Here is a 19,388-nt window from a genome sequence, read left to right as displayed (position 1 = left end):
GGGTGCAGCTGGAGGGAGCTCCCAGCTTCTGGAGACTCCGGGATCTCTTCCCTGCCCCTCCCAGCCCCGCCTGGGCTCCAGGTGTCTATCTCTCCGGCCGTTTTCTTTTCTGATCCAGGGTTCAAAAGAACAACGAATGTGGGAGCCACAGCCAGGCGGAAACAAAAGTCAGCAGGCTCCCTCTTGCTGGCCCGGCCGCAGGCCTACAGGGCGCTGCCCGCCTCGCCCTTCTGGGTCCAGGAAGGAGGGCGCTTGGGTGGCGGGCATCCGCTCCCCAGCAGCTCTGAAACCTCGGCTCCGTCGGCAGGGAAGGCCCGCTGGGGGCCAGGGCAGGGGGAGGGGGAAGCCTGCCCCAGTTACAGCCCGCAGATGCTCCTTGGAAAGCCTTTTCCGACGTCCCCAGCCTTGGGGGCAGGGGTGGTGTAATAATGATAAAACAACATTTGCATAGAGATTTCGTTTACAAAGCACTTTCTCAGGGGTGGGAGGCGCCGGGGTGGCGGGTGGAGCCCGCGCTGCGAGGCCGCGGCCTCCGGTTGGTCTCACCTCCTCCCCACCCCCCGGCCCAGCACGGGATCGTGTGCGTGGTAAACAAAGCGCTATTCATCCCGCTGTTTCCGAGTTCTCTGGATGTCGGTCCTTTTCCCTCTCTCCCGTGAAGAGCTCACTCTGGCTTGTCACTCAGGCCAGAGGAGGGGCGTCAGGAGTCCCAGAGGGAGGGCTGGGCTGGGGCCTGATTGAAGGGAAATGCGGAGGCCGGGGTGGGGGGGGGGCTCCCTCCCTCTGCACCGCTCGCCCCGCCCCCAGGCCCTCCGGCTCCCGAGCGCCGGCTCCCGAGCGCCAGCTCCCGCGAATCAAGAAGACTCAGCACAGCCGCGCCGGGGCTGGTTTGTGCAACTCTCCTCACAGCTCACCTGTGGCTGTGTCTTTACATTAAAAGTACGAACACGGGCTTGGTAACGTCTGCATGGGCGTCTTTGGGAACATGCAGAGATAAGCAGCGTGTGGGGCTTTGCTCATCCTTCCCCAGCAGCACGCACTGGGAGTGGGACTTATGTACAGGTGGAGGGGACTGGGGCCCTGGGGTGTCTGCACCTGCATCAGGTAACTCCTGTCTAGCTGTGCCTGGGGAGTATAGCTCGGCAGTCAGCCGGGGTGATGGGGTTCCACATCAGAGCCTGGCCCCTTAAGAGCCTCTGATGAGCTATATTAGGCCCATCTGCGGGGGGGCTTGAGCAACTTTTAGTAGCCACAGCAGGAGAGAGAGGATGCAGGAGGTCATTGCAGGGCTGGAGCAGATCACCTTCACCTTCGAGAAGGATGTAGAGATGCAGAAGGGCACTGGACTCCTGCCTTTCCAGGGCATGGACAGTGAGTGAGGACGGGGACCCCGCCGCCTCCCTCCCTCCCCGCCCCCCTCCCCCTCCCTCCCCACCCCCCAGCCTTCTCTGCAGGCCCCTCTGCTTGGCTCCCTGATGGGGCGGCCCCTCCTCTCTGCCGCTCGCCAGGGAGAAGGAGCAGGGGGCTTGGGCCCACCATCTGGGATCCCCAGCTTAGCCCCTCGCTTCTCAGGCCCCCCTCTTACGTCCTTTCCAGGACTCCAAAAAAAAGAAAAAAAAAATGGGGCTGGCTTCTGGGCAAGCAGACCCAAGAGAGGTAAATTGAAAGAAGTTGGGAAGAAGCACACTGGCCTCCCGAGCTCCCAGGCTGGCCTTGGGCCCCTCCAGCACTTCCGTTTCAGAGTTGGGGGGCTTAGGTGTGGAGGCTGAAGGCTGGTTCCTGAGGCCGGCATCCGAAGGGCCAGGACTTGAGGACCCCCGGGCCCAAGCCTTGGGGGGTAGAAGGGAGACTTGCTGACGGAGGGGTGAAGGCCCTTTGACAGCCACAGCCTCTGGGGAAGCTACCCCCCTCCTTTGCCTTCTTCTCCTTCCAGAGTCGGGCTCAGCTGTGTGCAGCTTCTTCGCTAAAGGGCTCTGCGAGAAAGGTCGGTCAGCAGGTGGGCCTGGGGTCGGGGGTGGGTGGCAGCTGGGGCTCTCTAGGCCACACGGGGTTCAGCTTGGCCTGGAATAGGGTGTTGGATTTGCACCTGGGGAGGGGAAGGTGGGACGGGACAAAATTTTAGTCTTACGAAAAGTAGGCAAAGGGCAAGTTGGGGGCTCCATCCAGAAGCCTACCTTCCCCCACGCCCCTAGGATTTCCCTGATTCACTAGCACTGATTAGGGCAGGCAGGGCTGCCTGGAAGGAGACATTCCCTTCTTTCCGCCTTGCTGGGGGTGGGAGTGTTTGTGGGTGTCAGCTGTGTGCTCCCAGGAGGCCTCCGACTTCTTTATTTTCCCCCAGCCGGGGGAGTGGTTTCCTTCCCCCTACTCTTGTCCTCCGAATTAATTTGGAACCTGCTCAGCCGTTCCATCCATTTCTTTTTCTTTTTTTTTTTTAAATAAGTTTATTTATTTATTTATTGTTGGCTGCGTTGGGTCTTCGTTGCTGCGCGCGGGCCCTCTCTAGTTGCGGCGAGCGGGGGCTACTCTTCGTTGCGGTGAGTGGGCTTCTCATTGAGGTGGCTTCTCCCGCTGCGGAGCACGGGCTCTAGGCACGTGGGCTTAAGTACTTGTGGCTCGCGGGCTCTAGAGTGCAGGCTCAGTAGTTGTGGCGCATGGGCTTAGTCGCTCCGCGGCATGTGGGATCTTCCCTGACCAGGGCTCGAACCCGTGTCCCCTCCATTGGCAGGTGGATTCTTAACCACTGCGCCACCCGGAAGTCCCTGCATCCATTTCTTGTGTCCTAAGAAAGCTCTGGCCACAGTCTCTGAGATGCTACAACAAGCATCCTTATTTCTCCCCCATCCCAATGTGGCTCAACAATAGCCTCTTCCGTGGGGACTTCCCTGGTGGTCCAGTGGTTAAGACTCCGAGCTCCCAACGCAGGGGGCGTGGGTTTGATCCCCGGTCGGGGAACTAAGATCCCTCATGCTACGCGGTGTGGCCAAAAAAACAAAACAAAACGGAAAAACCGCTCTTCCAAACGCTTCTCCCCAAAAGCAGCGCTTCGGGGGGTGTGGGCTACCTGACTGAAAAGTAGCAGCTCTCAGCTTTTCTTCTGGCTCCCGAACCACTCACGGGCTCTTCCGATGGAAACCCAGTTGCCCCCAGAAGTCTTGCCTCCAATTTGGGGGTCTCCAGTCCCCCCTAGAGATCCAGGTTGAGAAACTCAATGAGTTTAGGACCTGCTTTTGGGATCCAAGTGATTTTGTTCTTGGGAAGCTGGGAGGCCAGGAGGGGCCCAGGCACGGGGGGGACCTGGGGCCATTTTTGCCACACGCCTCGTCCGTGTTTGGGGCAGCCCTGGACGATGGGTTGGGAGGGAAATGAGCTTGTCGGTCACTCCAGGCTTTGTGAAGCCAGGACTAGTGATGCCTCCTGGGGTCCTGTCTCCTCAGCTTGGTCCATCTAGTCTCTAGAACAGTGGTTCACAGAGATACCCTCTTGCAAAGAAATAAAACTGTTCTTAGGTCTGGAAGGTCAGACCCAGGCAAGCCAATGGCCAGGGCTGGAGGGTAAGGCTCTTTAAGAAGAACACCTCCCCAGCACCCCACAAATTCTATCGGAGAGGTGGCCAAGCACGAGACGGGTCCTGCTAAGAAACTGAGGGGTGTCCTTCCTGCCGACGGCAAGACCAGCTGAGTGAAGATGACAAAGAGTGAAATATAGCGTTTCCAGTTCCTTCTGAATTGTTACCAAGCTGGCTCCTATGTCACCATGTTAGATCTCTGGAATCAGGAAACAGAACATTTGGTTTTTTAAGATGTGAATTCAACAGGTCCTTTATGAGCCTTACTTTGTGCTGGCACCTTGCTAGGATGGGTGGCGGCTCGGGGCGCCAGGGCTGGAAACCAGGGCTCTCCTGTCTGGTAGGAGCACCCCATCAGGCTGGAGGGGAGGGTTGCAGAGGGTGCCACAGAAGGTGTCCTGACAGCCTGGGGGCTCCCCGGGGTTCGAGAAGGCCCAGGGCACCACGCCAGGCAGAGAGGGCTTTGAAGCTGTGTTTTAAGCCGTGTCTGGCCACCAATTCTAGCCTCCCCCAGGCTCCGGGGGAAGGGACGGTGGGACTTCCTTCCAGGGGTGAGCTGGGCTCAGGCTCTAGGCGAGCGGGGACCCCCAGCTGGGTGCTCTGGTGTCCCCAGGGAAGCTGTGCCCCTTCCGGCACGACCGAGGGGAGAAGATGGTGGTGTGTAAGCACTGGCTCCGGGGGCTGTGCAAGAAGGGCGACCAGTGCAAGTTCCTGCACCAGTACGACGTCACCAGGATGCCAGTGTGCTACTTCTACTCAAAGTTTGGTCGGTAATGCCCCTTCCTGGTGCCCGCCCCCCACCCCGGAGGGTAGCAGTGGGGGCCGAGGGATGGGATGAAGTCCGGGAGGGGCCCCCAAAGGAGGCCTCGCGTGTCCCAGGTTGGCAGACCAGGCCGCGGGGGCCTGCTTCTCCAACCCCCTAGAAAAATTGGAACTGTCCTCTGAGCCCTGCTTCACTGCCCCAGCAGGCTCAGGCACACGCAGCCGGTCCCGCCGAGGGAAGGAGAGGGCTGGAATCAAAGGCTGAATTGTTGCCCTCCCTGGTCCACTCCCGGCTAATGACGCACCCAGACTGGCTGTCTGGAAACGAGCCTCGAACAGGCCCTCTCTCAAGCCCCGGGATGGGCTGGGGTGGGTCGGAACCAGTGTTTCCCAAACAGCAGGCACTTTAACGGTGCTCCACGTCCCCGCAAAGCACCTGCCCCATCCACGCGCACCATCTTGCTATTTTTAACTCTTCTTTTAGAAGAAAACTTTACATCGCTTCGGTAAATGGAAAACTAGCATCACTGATTGGCCATAGAAGGTCACTGTAAACGGGAGATCACGAGCTTCAGAAGTTCGGCCCCTGAAATGACCTTGTGTGGTCAGGTCTGGACCCGCATGTCACCCCCCCTCTGACTCAAGTCTTTTGTCATCTGAGGGGCTACATAGGGGAAAGCCAGTGCCGGGTTAAGAACGGGATCTGTGCCTGTGTTTCAGGTCTTAATCTTTCTCCATAAACTTTTACAGCTCAGTGCTTTTCAGAGCTGGAAGGAGCCTTAAGGATGATCTAGTCTAGTAGTTTTCAAACTGTATTCCGAAGAGGGACTTGGAGGGAGAGCTGGGCCAGCCTCCAGGGACACCTCTGACTGAGGCGGCTTGGCTTTGAAACTTCTGGGGGCTGTGGGCAGCTGTTCCTCATTAGTGTCCATGGGGGGGCATTCCTGGGTATCCAGGAAGAAGGCACCCCGCCCCCCAAGGTCAGTAAGAGCTTCCCCCCCAGGCTCAAAGTCTGTTTCCTGCGTACTCCTCGGACTTGAGACCTGGCGGTGGCAATTCATGAGGGCTGCCCGCATGTGACCCTTGTAAGAAAAGGACAAAGTGTATATGCAGCCTGGTCCCCCTTGGTCGTCACCTAAAAAACTCTTAATCTAAAACGCCGCTTTATTCTTTCAAAAACCTTGGTTGGCTTTCTTTTGGGGATTGGGGACGTGCTGGGCACGGATACGGGAATAGAACTGGGTCCGCTCTGCTCTCAAATAATCCCTCCTGTGAGGGCGGACGTATACACCGGTGGTTACGCTAGGCAACCCGTGTTTTTGCTCTTGGAGTAAATGAATGAATACCTTTTTCTAATATCAAAGCATAATTACAGTTCTCATTGGAAGTAAATCGTTTTACTTAAAACACACTGTTGGGGAGATGGAGGAGTGGGAAAGGGCAGTTGAAAGGAGCTAGGGAGCCCGGGGGCTTTGGCTCCTGGATGTGCTCGTCGCAACGGTACCTTGGGCAGGGGGCTCTGACAGGCAGACGGGCGGGTGGGGTGCGGTGCCACCTGCTGGCCGAGAGAGGAACGCACAGCCGGCACCCAGGCCAGGGTGGAAAAGCCACCCCCCGTACACAGAGGACTTCCCCCAGTCTCCTTCTGTCCCATGTTCACCAGCCCCCGGGGGGACGTCAGTTCCATTCCTCAGAAGGATGGAGCCCAGAGTTAGCACTGTACCGAGAGCTGCGCACCAACAGCAGGAAGAGAACCCTTTGTCGATATGAGGAGGCGGGTGGAAATGGACACGTTTCTCCTCTTTGAGCCCTGGTGTCCTCGTTTGTGAAATGAGAGAACTGGGTAAGAGTGGGGTTGAAACTCTGGGGAAGGAGTGGTACTCTTGAAGGTTCAGGTGAAACCTTGCTTTGCACAAGCCCAATGTAAACAATAGATCTCTCTGGAGCTGCTTGGAAACCAGTGGAATTGACACTAATGGCGTTCCTTTTGGCTCTGAAAAGCGCTAAGTTGTAGGCTTTAATTAATTAATTAATTAATGTATTGAAGTTCAGTTGATCTACAATGTTGTGTTAGTTTCAGGTGCACAGCAAAGTGATTCAGTATATATATATATATATATATATATATATATTCTATAATATATATATATTCTTTTTTCAGACTCTTCCATTATGGGTCATTACAAAATACTGAGTAGAGTTCCCTGTGCTATATAGTATGTCCTTGTTGTTTACCTATTTTACATATAATAGTGTGTATCTGCTAATCCCAAAGTCCTAATTTATCCCTCCCCTCTTCCCCCTTTGGTAACCATAAATTTGTTTTCTATGTCTGTACATCTATTGCTGTTTTGTAAATAAGTTTTCATTTGTGTTTTTATTTTTCTTTAGATTCCACATACAAGTGATATCATATGGTATTTGTCTTTCTCTTTCTGACTTACTTCACCTAGTATGATAATCTCTAGGTCCATCTGTGTTGCTGAAAATGGCATCATTTCATTCTTTTTATGGCTGAGTAATAATAGTCCACTGTATGTATGTACCACATCTTCTTTATCCATTCATCTGTCAGTGGACATTTGGGTTGCTTTCCTGTCTTGGATACTGTGAATAGTGCTGCTATGAGCATAGGGGTGCGTGTATCTTTTCGAATTATAGTTTTCTCCAGCTATATGCCCAGGAGTGGGATTGCTGAATGATATGATAACTCTATTTTTAGCTTTTTGAGGAACCTGTTCTCCATAGTGGCTGTACCAATTTACACTCCCACCAACAGTGCACGAGGGTTCCCTTTTCTCCACACCCTCTCCAGCATTTATTATTTGTAGACCTTGATGATGGCCGTTCTGGCCAGTGTGCGGTGATACCTCACTGTACTTTTGATTTGCATTTCTCTAATAATTAACGACGTTGAGCATCTTTTCATGTGCCTACTGGTCATCTGTATGTGTTCTTTGGAGAAATGTCTATTTAGGTCTTCCGCCCATTTTTTGATTGGGATTTTTGTTTTTTGGATATTGAACTGTATGAGCTGTTTGTGTATTTTGGAGATTAATCCCTTGTTGGTCGCATCATTTGCAAATATTTTCTCCCATTCTTTAGGTTGTCTTTTTTGTTTTCTTTACGGTTTCCTTTGCTGTGCAAAACCTTTAAGTTTAATTAGGTCCCATTTGTTTATTTTTGTTTTTATTTCCATTACTCTAGGAGAAGGGTCCAAAAAGATACTGCTGTGATTTATGTCGAAGTGTGTTCTGTCTCTGTTTTCCTCTAGGAGTTTTATAGTATCTGGTCTTCATTTAGGTCTTTAATCCATTCTGAGTTTATTTTTGTGTATGGTGTTAGAGAATGTTCTAATCTCATTCTTTTACGTGTAGCTGTCCAGTTTTCCCAGCACCACTTATTGAAAAGAGACTATCTTTTCTCCATTGTATATTCTTGCCTCCTTTGTCATAGATTAATTGACCATAGGTGCGTGGCTTTCTTTCTGGGCTTTCTATCCTGTTCCATTCATCTGTATTTCTGTTTTTGTGCCAGTACCATACTGTTTTGATGACTGTAGCATTATAGTATAGTCTGAAGTCAGGGAACCTGATTCTTCCAATTCCACTTTTCTTTCTCAAGATTGCTTTGGCTATTTGGGGTCTCTTGTGTTTCCACACAAATTAAAAAAAATTTTTTTTTTTGTTCTAGATCTGTGAAAAATGCCATTGGTAATTTGATAAGGATTGCATTGAATCTGTAGATTGCCTCGGGTAGTACAGTCATTTTGACAATAATGATTGCTCCAGTCCAAGAACACGGTATATCTTTCCATCTGTTTGTGTCATCTTCAGTTTCTTTCATCAGCATCTTATAGTTTTCAGAGTACAGGTCTTTTGCCTCCTTAGGCAGGTTTATTCCTAGGTATTTTATTCTTTTTGATGTGATGGTAAATGGGATTGTTCCCTTAATTTCTCCTTCTGATCTTTCATTGTTAAGTTGTAGGCTTTTAAGGAGGATGAGATTGGAAACACTCACCAATTCTCTATTCGAATGGGGTGAAAACAGGGCTGAATCTTCCCCCTTGGTTCCTTCAGAGCCCCTGGGTCCCCTTAGGGACTTCCCTTCAGAGTCCCTAAGGGGAAGCTAAGAGGGCTTAGACTCCCTCCCCAACTCCTGTGGTCTATGCAAACAGGGCTGGCTCCTCCTAGGAGCCCGGGGTCTTGGTCTAATCCCCAGACAGATTACAGCACAGGCTTTGCGAAACTACAGGTGTCCCTCTGTGTTGCATTTATCTTAATCCCTGTGCCAACTTTGAAGCAGTGCTCTGCTCTTCTTGGCATTTCCCCCAGAAAGAACTGCACCCCTTTACTCTGGAAGCCATGTCGGTTTCATCATAGGGATGAAGCTTTCACCACGTGCACGGCAACATCTTCACGCAGCGTCTGTGTCTTCCTGGGTCTTAAGCTGCTGGCTCTGGGTCTCCCCTTCCCCGTCTCTCCTCGTTCCTTCCTCCCAAGTAGCCTCTAAATACCTCTGGATATCTGGCCCTGCCCCAACTCTTCCAGATGTGTGTATTCACACCCAAGTCCCGCTTAGCCAGTATGATTGCGCTCTGCCTTTCTTAGGTTGCAGGAAGGTTTAGAAATATCTTGCTGTCCTCAGAAAGCTGCTGACCACCAGAAGGCAGATAAGTGGCTTATATGCAAGGGGCAGGGTCAATCTTGTTCCAGGAGGGCAGAAGCGACTGCAAAGATGAACCCACTTACGCACAAGGAACACTGGGATTTTCAGGTGGCTGCAACAACAAGGCGTGTCCCTTTCTCCATGTGAAGCCGGCCTTCAAGACCCGGGACTGTCCGTGGTATGACCAAGGTTTCTGCAAGGACGGTGAGGCCCTGACAGAAAGAGGGCTCTAGGGGACATGGGGGAGCAGGATTTGGGGGGAGTCTCCCGGCAGGGGAAGGATGCACATTCCTGATGCGGCCTGTGGAGGTCTGCCCCGGGTTGAAGTCCCACAGCAGGCCTCTCGGTAGCTCCCCCCAGCCTCCCTGCAGTGGAAACCCTCCGCGGTACATGATGGGCTTCTTGGAGCGGGCTCACTGAGGTTCAAATCCCAGTGGCTTCAGAATGTATTGGCCGTGTGACCTTGAGCAAATATGAAAAGGGGAGCAGCTCCCCTGAGGGCTGTCGGGCCGGGTGGAAGTAGGACCCCTTGGGCAGCCCTGCGCATCGGGTCTGACCCCCTAGGAGACACTTCTCCGTTCCTTTTACCCATCTGGGTGTCACGTAAATACATTTCACTGTGCCTATCTGGCCAAACTTCGGAGGCAGGGCCCCCATCAGGGTCCCCGTGCTCTGAGCACCGCCATCCTTTCTTTCCCGGGTATCTGGGTGTGTTGTTCTGACTGAGCTCCTGGCAGCCCCGGTTCGGGGAGGATTTTAGGGGAGGGAGGCTGAAGGAGGGTTAGTAAGATGTGTGATTGGTGGGCCTTTGCTCAGCCAAACCTTCCACAGCTAAGTAAATAAAAGCATGCTACACTCCACATCCATGTTAAGTCCTCCAAGACAGCGTGTTAGGGACACTTCTAACGCTACTGTTTGTTACAGGCCTGGCCAGCTGACACCTACTCCCACACATTCTGAGGTGCCCTTTCCCATCTCAGTCATGTGGCTGGGAAGTTGGTGCTTCCCCTTGCCGGTAAGCTTTGTCATGTGTGTTTCCCCCACTAGCTGAAGAAGGTCCTTCTGTTTTCTCTTTGCCCAGCAGGTCCCCTGTGTAAATATCGCCACGTCCGCAGGATAATGTGTATTAACTACTTAGCTGGCTTCTGCCCTGAGGGACCCAAATGCCAATTTGCACAGTAAGTGTGACTCCCCCCGAGTGCTGGGCCCCCTCTCTGGCTTCTAGACCTAGATCCTTCTGTACCTTCACTGGCCTGAGGTGGGGAGTGAAGCGTCCGGCGAGCGTGTACCCAACAATGTTCTCGCTCACCCTACGCCCAGCCCTCCTGGTGCTGTCGGCTGCACTGAACTCTAGCCCATCCTGTTAGTGCCTGGCCATTGCTGGGGATGGGTGTATAGCTCTTAGAAACAGGAGTAGAGACATTCAGCACCTACCCGCCACCCCCATCCTCTGCAATTCTCCCTGGCTGGGGGTGCCGGCCCCTTTCCCTGTGGGGCTCTGAGAACAGGAAACCTGCATCAGGCTGGTGCGGAACATGTTAATGAGCAGGCAGTGTGTTTGGGGGGTGGTTAGAGCCCGGCTGTAACTATGTCTCTCCATGCCTCCCTCAGTCCCAAGATGAATCTTTTATTCAACCCAAGTTACCTGAAGGTGAGTGCAGGAAGGAGGGGGACAGATGTGGCTCACTCCTTTACTGCGCGGTTCCCTGGGGAACCCTTGCTCCCCAGCCCTGCACTATTCCCAGATGCCCTCACTCTCACACCATCTGCTCCGAGTACCTTTCCTGGGAAAGGCACGCATACGGGGTCGCTCCTCCCAGACCCCCTCGCTCCTCCATCGTCTCTGCTTCAGGCAGAGCTTCTCGGCCCCTGAGGCTTTCCTTCTCCTTAGCCGCATAACACGTGTGTGGTTTTTATTCAAGAACCTCGGGTCTAGCGGAGGACTTGTGGCCCAGAGCTGTTCTGAATCAGGGCCATCCTGGTTATGCCTGGTCCCTGTGGGAACGGATCCTCCTCCCACTGATACCAAGTCTTGATATGAGAGCCTCCATCCCGGGTCAGCAAGCCACAGCCTGCAGGGTCCGATCTGGCCTTTTGCCTGTTTCTGTACAGCCTGGGACCTAAAAATGACTTTTTTAAAGGTGGTGACAAAAAAATCCAAAGTAACATTTTGCGATGTGTGGAAATGAAAATTCCAGTGCTCGTAAATAGTTTCACTGGAACAGGGCCAAGCTAATCATTTACATACTGTCTCTGTTCTCATGCTTGCGATGGCAAGAGTTGAGTAGCTCCAACAGAGACCAGATGGCCCGCAAAGTTGAAAATATTTACTGTTTGGGCTTCTGCAGAAAAAGCTTGCTGGTCCCTGTGGGGACGTCTGCGCGCTGGCCTGCCAGTAAAGTCTGACAGAGGCCGAAGAGGGAGCACGAACGCTGGGGGGAGCAACTGAGCTCTTGTTAATTCGGGGTTCTGTACACAGCCCTAGGCTGGGACGGCGCTGGCACAGGAGGAGGGTGACCCCTGCTGGTTCCCAGTGGGATCGCTGAGAGCGGGTGGGAAGCGATCGGCAACACTGGGGAATTCACAAGCCCATTTCTAACGTCCATCAAAAGGTATGCTTTCGGCAATTAAGGTGTAAACGGAGCGATTTCACAACCTGGTTTCAGCCTGAACGCCTGGCTGGAGTCCCTGCCCTCTTTGTACACAGGGAGTGTCTATAATGTTTCCTCTTGGCTTCACTTTCTCCGCAGCTTGTCATCCGGCCAGTGGGTTCGGCACCTGCTTCTGCCTGGGAACCGCACAAGCCCCCTTCCCCGAAAGAGTGTCTGCTTCTCCACCCTCAGATGAGGCCCCAGGAGCCCCGGGTCACTTACTGCCTGGGGCTCAGGGCCCTGGATCGGGGCCCGTGTTACAGGGTGAGTGGTGATGAGCTGGGCTACTGCTCTGCTGAGGGCCAGACGAGGGGTGATTAGCAAGATAAAAGCGGACTGAGGTTTAGGAGTGCAAATTGAGAGAGAATGGGGGGGGGCTTCCCTGGTGGCGCAGTGGTTGAGAGTCTGCCTGCTGATGCGGGGGACACGGGTTCGAGCCCTGGTCTGGGAAGATCCCACATGCCGCGGAGCAACTGGGCCCGTGAGCCACGACTGCTGAGCCTGCGCGTCTGGAGCCTGTGCTCCGCAACAAGAGAGGCCGCGATAGTGAAGAGGCCCGCGCACCGCGATGAAGAGTGGCCCCCGCTTGCCGCAACTGGAGGAAGCCCTCGCACAGAAACGAAGACTCAACATAGCAATCAATCAATCAATTAAAAAAAAAAAAAAGACTCATTTCCTCCTCTTCCCCTTTAAAAAAAAAAAAAAAAGAGAGAATGGGGGAATTCAGCTGGTAGACCAAACTGTTCCAGTTTCAAGGTCTCAGTAGCCTCATCTTATTTGCGTCTCCTGCCAGACAAGACTGTTTATTTCTTTAAAAGGCTAATAAGTTAAACATCTTTCATGCACTACTTTGCTGCCTAACGATCCGATCCCTTGAGTTATTTACACATAATAGCCTTAAGACGTGGCACAGTCGGCGGCGGCTTGGTAAGGAAGGGAATGTCACACCTTACATTTCTTGGTTGCTATCTTCCGGTTCCTCAGGAAGAAAATCATGTTTTACACTTTCATGAGATGGCCTCTGAATTGTCCTGACCTTTGCCTTCTCTAGTCTGCAAGAGAATTGTACTATCAGGCCTTGCCTTCCCCACACGATGGCTTTCCTGGTCTTTATGCGTCCACAGCCCTGTTCTTTGGGTTAGTGACGGTGGGGCTTGAATCTCAAGGCCTTTTTCAGGCCAGAAATGGAGCTTCGTTTATGAGCAGAATCCATCAAGTTCCTCAGAGAGCCATCTCCTATGGTGCCCTAGACAATTTAGGATTTTTCTGTTAGGATCTGAATTTACTAAAAGTCACACCATTAACATTTTCTCTTGTAGTGTTGAAAAATGAGCCATTATGCCAGTAAGTTAAGAGTCAACTGGTAGAACTTACCAGAAAATACCCCTGGTCGGTCTGGGGAACTGAAGGACCTTCTAGTGAAGACGCCCAAAGGCCATCCTGGGGGATCCTGTCCCTCAGCTAGCCCACTGCCTGCCTAACCAGGCAAGGAGGTGCAGAAGCAGCCTGTGTTTCAATTTCCTCTCCTCCTGTAAGTGAATGAGCTCCTGAAAATACAGCGGGAGCGGAGGCTGACTGAGTGTGGCAGGGACGAGTTACTCATAAAACGGGGGAGCACAATGTACGTGAAACCAAAAGCTCGAGTATATGGGAAACAGTCACTATCCTCTGCTCAGCTCCCGTCCTGCCGCCGACACTTCTGGGCGGCACGTGGACTTCCTGTGCACACGGCCTCAGCTGCTGCTGTAAACAGACAATTAAATCAAGTGGTTTCTTTAGCATGACAGCTGCTTCCCTATATGGCTTCCCTAAATGTAAGACGAGATTCTGTGCGTGCCTTCTGTAAGGAATTGGAGGTGGATGGTACGAGTGAGGCTTATCCCGGGGACGTAAGGAAGTGACGTGGATCAGTGAATGCGTGTGGTCTAGGTCACTGTCTGAGTCAAACCCCAATGCAACTTAATCCGCAGGGAAAGGAGCAGGGAGGCAAGGCTGCGCCTTTGGATTGGAGGAATGGAGACAAGAGGGACAATATACAGTGCGCGGTAGGACCAGGCCCCCTACCCTTGGCAGATGGAGGCAGCTGCCTCATCCGGCCTGGAGCGGGAGGGTGAGGCCGGGGCTAAGAGGATAGCCGGCCCCGGAGATGGAGACAGATTTGGGCGTCTGAACGCCAGCTCCACCCTGGGCTGCTATGTGACGAACCCTACACAGCCATGCAGGCAGATTACTTAACCTCCTCAAGTCTGCTCCCTCATTCTAGAAAACGAGTGCGGTGGCAGCTCTGGCCTCACAGGCTGGTCGTTGAGGATAAAACGAGAGACTGCAGGTAAGGAAGGCTGCACGGCGCTGGGCGGACAAAAGTGAGCACCTAGGTGGTAGCTGGATTTTGGCGTGGATTGTGGCGGGGCCTCTCTCGCTTAGTTCAAGTTCAGGATGTGAACGCAATATGAGGCCACAGGAGGTGTTTTAGAAAAGCTGTTATTATTTCATTCCTATTATGTGTGACACTTCGCTGGAATTAACAGATGCACAGATGCAAGACTTTTGATCAGACCAAATCTCTGCAAAGTAGGTATAATTAGCCCCATTTTACAGTCCGGACCAAGGAGGCTCCAATTAAGTTAGATAACTTGCCCGAGGACACACCTACTACCCATTTCACAGGTAAGTGTCTGGGAGAGGCAAATAACCAGAATAGAGGAATATATATATATATTTTTTTTTTTAATTTTTTATTTATTTATTTATTTATTTTTGGCTGTGTTGGGTCTTCGTTTCTGTGCGAGGGCTTTCTCTAGTTGCGGCAAGCAGGGGCCACTCTTCATCGCGGTGCGCGGGGCCTTTCACTATTGCGGCCTCTCTTGTTGCGGAGCACAGGCTCCAGAAGCGCAGGCTCGGCAGTTGTGGCTCACGGGCCCACCTGCTCCGTGGCATGTGGGATCTTCCCAGACCAGGGCTCAAACCCGTGTCCCCTGCATTAGCAGGCAGATTCTCAACCACTGCGCCACCAGGGAAGCCCCAGAGGAATAGTTTTTGAAAATATTTTCGTTATGAAGAGTGGTTAACAGTTATATGTAGGACGAACATGGCGGGGGCGGGGGGAGCAGGTATTGAGGGTAACTGGATAATCTGTAGATCAGGAAAAAAAAAGGACCGAAAGAAATAGGAGCAGCAGATAGGGCTTCCCATAAAGTATAAAACACTCCACTGATGATAATACAAAATGATTTATTCTTAATAGCTGAATATTTTCATATATATAGAAAAAAGGCAGTATTTCAGGTATTATCACTCAGGATTAAACTCAACTCAAGTAGGTAGCACCTTGTACAGACCATGCGCGTTACAGCAGGGTGTCCAGACGTGCCTGTGAATGTTTCCAGCCTCCAGTAACCGAACCTTCCTGGTAAATCTTCGAGGATGGAGAGAAGCCTGGGTATCACTGTTAACTCTTCTGCAGGGTGGATGGGAATTCTCAGGCTGCACTTCTACACACATTGCTGGAAGCCGTGTTCGGGAAGGCACGCGGCTGCCCTGGAAGCAGAACCTAAGCACTGCTGCCTACCCAGGGAAGCTCCCACAATGCCAGGGACGATGCGGAGCACAATTTTAAGAGACAAAATGTAGGAGGCTGTTTAAAACGGAACAGCATGTTGAGAGCATTCCAGACTTCTCTCCTGGCTTTGTGGAGACACGAGCTCCTGTCTCCTGGTTGAAGCACGCTGGCTTTGCACGGAGCAGATCCTCACTCAAGGACAGCTCCAGCTTTGAAAAGAACCTCTAGTCTTCCTAAGGAAGCCTGGAATCTGCCAGATCACATAAATGGGTGGGCCTGGCTGTGCAAACAAACTTACGTCATAGTACGAACAACACATGCATCCTCGTAAGGCAAGTTTACAACAGTGCAAACTGGAGCCAAGAGACATATCCCTGGATCATGCTGCGTTTGTTTAGATCTGAATCTAAGAAAAGAATCAATCAGTTATCAGCTGACCTTAACTCTCTTACACTATTTTGAACATTACTAAGAAATCATTAAAAGACTCGGTAAGAGGTCTTCAAGGATTTCCCTACCTCAGAGGGCAGCAATGCGTAGATAGGGAAACCTTTCCCTGTTACTTCGTGGACGTAATCAAATAATTCCAGAATCTGGACAAACTTCAGACGGCTTTTTCAAAGTCACCCACATCATTTTAAGAATCAATGCTCAGCTCATCTGCACAGGCACATTCCTGGGGTCAAGGTGGAGCTGGTTTGGGGCTGTCGACTGCTGTCTCTCTCTCAACGTACAGCTGCAAAGCATCTCTGCCAAACACCAGATGAGGACACCAAGGCACAGAGAGGTTAAGTCACTTGCTCAAGGTCACACAGATAGTTTACACTGACACTCGCACTGGAAGCCCAGAAAAAAAGAGATAATTAAGTACATTCCACAACAGAAACTGAAGAGTAACTATTCCTTAGGTGATGTTAAATATGTTGGTACCTACAACTGAAAATGCTATTTTGGCTTGGAACAGAAACAGACTGGGAGATATCAGAGATCAAGGCCCTGCTAAACTTGGTCACTTCATTCTGATGGCTTACCAGCAGGAGAAAGCCATTCAGACTGGAGACAAGATGGCGGAGCAGAAGGACCTTGAGCTCACCTCCTCTCATGAGCACACCAAATTCACAAATAACTGCTGAACAAACATCGATTAAAAAAAAGACTGGAACCTACCAAAAAAGATATCCTACATCCAAAGACAAAGAAGGAAGCACAACGAGATGGCAGGAGGGGGTGCAAGTGTGACACAATCAATTCCCACACCACCCGGGTGGGTGACCCAGAGACTGGAGAATAATTTTATCACAGACTTCCTCCTAGAAGAGTGAGGGTTCAGAGCTCCACCACATCAGGCTCCCCAGCCTGGGGGCCTGGCGTCAGGAGGAGGAGCCCCCAGAGCATTTGGCTTCGAAAGCCAGCGGCGTTTGACTGCAGGGGCCCCACAGGAGTGCAGGAAACAGAGCCTCCGCTCTTGGAGGGTGCAGAGCACCAGGACCCAGGACAAAAGCAGTGACTTCATAGAAGCCTGGGCCAGACCTACCTGGGCAGCCCTCTTGCTTGGGTAATTAGCACCAACACCTGGGCCCACCCAACAGCCTACAGGCGCCAGTGCTGGGAGGCCTCAGGCCAACCAACCAACCAACAGGGAGGGAACACAGCCCCACCCATCAGCAGACAGGCTGCCTAAAGACTTCCTGAGCCCACAGACACCTCTCAACATGCCCCCTGACACAGCCCTGCCCCACCCAGAGGGCAGACACTGGCCCCTCCCACCAGGAAGCCTGCACAAGCCTCTAGACCAGCCTCACCCACTGGGGGCAGACACCAGAAGCAAGAAAACTACATTCTTGCAGCCTGCGAACCAAGGCAAAGAACTTGGGAAAAGAATGCATGTGGAGTGAGGAGCTACAAGAAGTTTTAAGAAAGAGTTGTTAGAAAATACAAAGAACAACCAAACAGAGTTGAAGAATACAATAACTGAAATGAAAAATACACTAGAAGGAATCCATAGCAGAATAAATGAGGCAGAAGAATGAGTAAGTGAACTGGAAGGCAGAATGGTGGAGATCACTGCTGTGTAACAGAATAAAGAATGAAATGAGGACAGTTGAAGAGACCTCTGGGGCAACATCAAATGCACCAACATTCACATTATAGGGGTCCCAGAAGAAGAAGAAAGAAAGGGTCTGAGAAAAGATTTGAAGAGATAATAGCAGAAAACTTCCCTAACATGGGAAAGGAAACAGTCACCCAAGCCCAGGAAGCGCAGAGAGTCCCATACAGGATTAACCAAAGGAGGAACATGCTGAGACACACGGTAATAAAAATGACAAAAATTAAAGATTAAGAGAAAATATTAAAAGCAACAAGGAAATTCCCATAAGGTTATCAGCTGATTTTTCAGCAGGAACTCTGCAGGCCAAAAGGGAGTGGCACAATATAAAGTGATTAAAACCAAGATTACTCTACCCAGCAAGGCTCTCATTCAGATTTGACAGAGAAAGCAACAGCTTAAGAACTGGCACCACCAAACCAGCTTTACAACAAATGCTAAAGAAACTCCTCTAGGCGGGAAACAAACACGTGGAGGCTAAACAATATGCTTCTAAACAACCAATGGATCACTGAGGAAATCAAAAAACACCTAGAGACAAATGACACCTAAAACACGAGGATCCAAAACTTATGGGATGAAGCAAAAGCAGTTCTAACAGGGACGTTTATGGTGATACAAGCTTACCTCAGGAAGCAAGAAAAATCTCAAATAAACAACCTAACCTTACACCTAAAGCAACTAAAGAACAAACAAAATACAAAAGGTAGAAGGAAAGAAATCATACAGGTCACGGAAGAAATAAATAGACTAATACAACAATAAAAAAGATCAATGAAACTAAAAGCCGGTTCTTTGAAAAGATAAACAAAAATTGATAAACCTTTAGCCAAACTCATAAGAAAAAAAAGGGATAGGGCCCAAACCAAAAAAATTAGAAATGAAAACGGAGAAGTTACAACCGACATAAGAGACCACTACAAGCAACTCTATGCCAATAAAATGGAGAACACCTAGAAGAAATGGACAAATTCTTAGAAAGGTACAATCTCCCAAGACTGTACCAGGAAGAAACAAAATATGAACAGGCCAATTACAAGTACTGAAATTGAATCTGTGATTAAAAAACTCCCCAAAAATGAAAGTCCAGGACCAGATGGCTTCACAGGCGAATTCTATCGAACATGTAGCAAAGAGTTAACACCTATCCTTCTGAAACTATTCCAAAAAATTGCAGAGGAAGTAACACTTCCAAACCCATTCTATGAGGCCACAATCACCCTGATACTAACACCAGACAAAGACACCACAAAAAAAGAAAATTACAGGCCAATATCACTGATGAACACAGACGCAGAAATTCTCAACAAAGTACTAGCAAACTGAATCCAACAGTACATTAAAAGGACCATACACCATGATCAAGTGGGATTTATCCCAGGGATACAAGGATTTTTCAATATCTGCAAATCAATCAGTGTGATACAGCACATTAACAAATTGAAGAATAAAATCCATATGATCATCCCAATAGACGCAGAAATAGCTTTTGATAAAATGCAACATCCATTTATGATAAAAACTCTCCAGAAAATGGGCACAGAGGGAACCTACTTCAAGGTAATAAAGGCCATATATGACAAACCCACAGCTAACAGCACACTCAGTGGCGAAAAGCTGAAAGCATTTCCTCTAAGATCAGGAACAAGGCAAGGATATCCACTCTTGCCACTTTCATTCAACATAGTTTTGAAAGTACTAGCCACTGCAATCAGAGTAGAAAAAGAAATAAAAGGAATCCAATTTGGAAAAGAAGTAAAACTGTCACTGTTTGCAGATGACATGATACTATACACAGAAAATCCTAGACTCTTAACAAAAAACTGCTAGAGCTCATGAATGAATCTGGTACACTTGCAGGATACAAAACTAATACACAGAATTCTGCATTTCTAAACACCAATGATGAAAGATCAGAAAGAGAAATAAAGGAAACAATCGCATTTACCATCATATCAAGAATAATATTGGGTTGGCCAGAAAGTTCAGTAAGATGTTACGGAAAAACCCAAACGAACTTTTTGGCCAACCTAATAAAATACCTAGGAATAAACCTACCTAGGGAAGGAAAAA

At 50.4% G+C, this 19,388-nt stretch overlaps 1 protein-coding gene across 1 annotated transcript; it reads left to right on the top strand.

Moving 5' to 3' along the window:
- Positions 1-1,268: 1,268 nt before the first annotated feature.
- CPSF4L (cleavage and polyadenylation specific factor 4 like) lies at positions 1,269-18,339 on the top strand. The gene is made up of 6 exons (XM_068529888.1): positions 1,269-1,371; positions 1,934-1,984; positions 4,182-4,334; positions 9,107-9,202; positions 10,083-10,176; positions 18,294-18,339. The coding sequence occupies exons 1-6, from the start codon at positions 1,269-1,271 to the stop codon at positions 18,337-18,339; spliced, it is 543 nt and encodes a 180-aa protein (XP_068385989.1).
- The last annotated feature ends 1,049 nt before the right edge of the window (positions 18,340-19,388 follow it).

The sequence above is a fragment of the Eschrichtius robustus genome, chromosome 20 (assembly GCF_028021215.1).
Source record: "Eschrichtius robustus isolate mEscRob2 chromosome 20, mEscRob2.pri, whole genome shotgun sequence".
Lineage (NCBI taxonomy): Eukaryota > Metazoa > Chordata > Mammalia > Artiodactyla > Eschrichtiidae > Eschrichtius > Eschrichtius robustus.
This window is presented reverse-complemented; position numbering and strand designations above follow the sequence as displayed.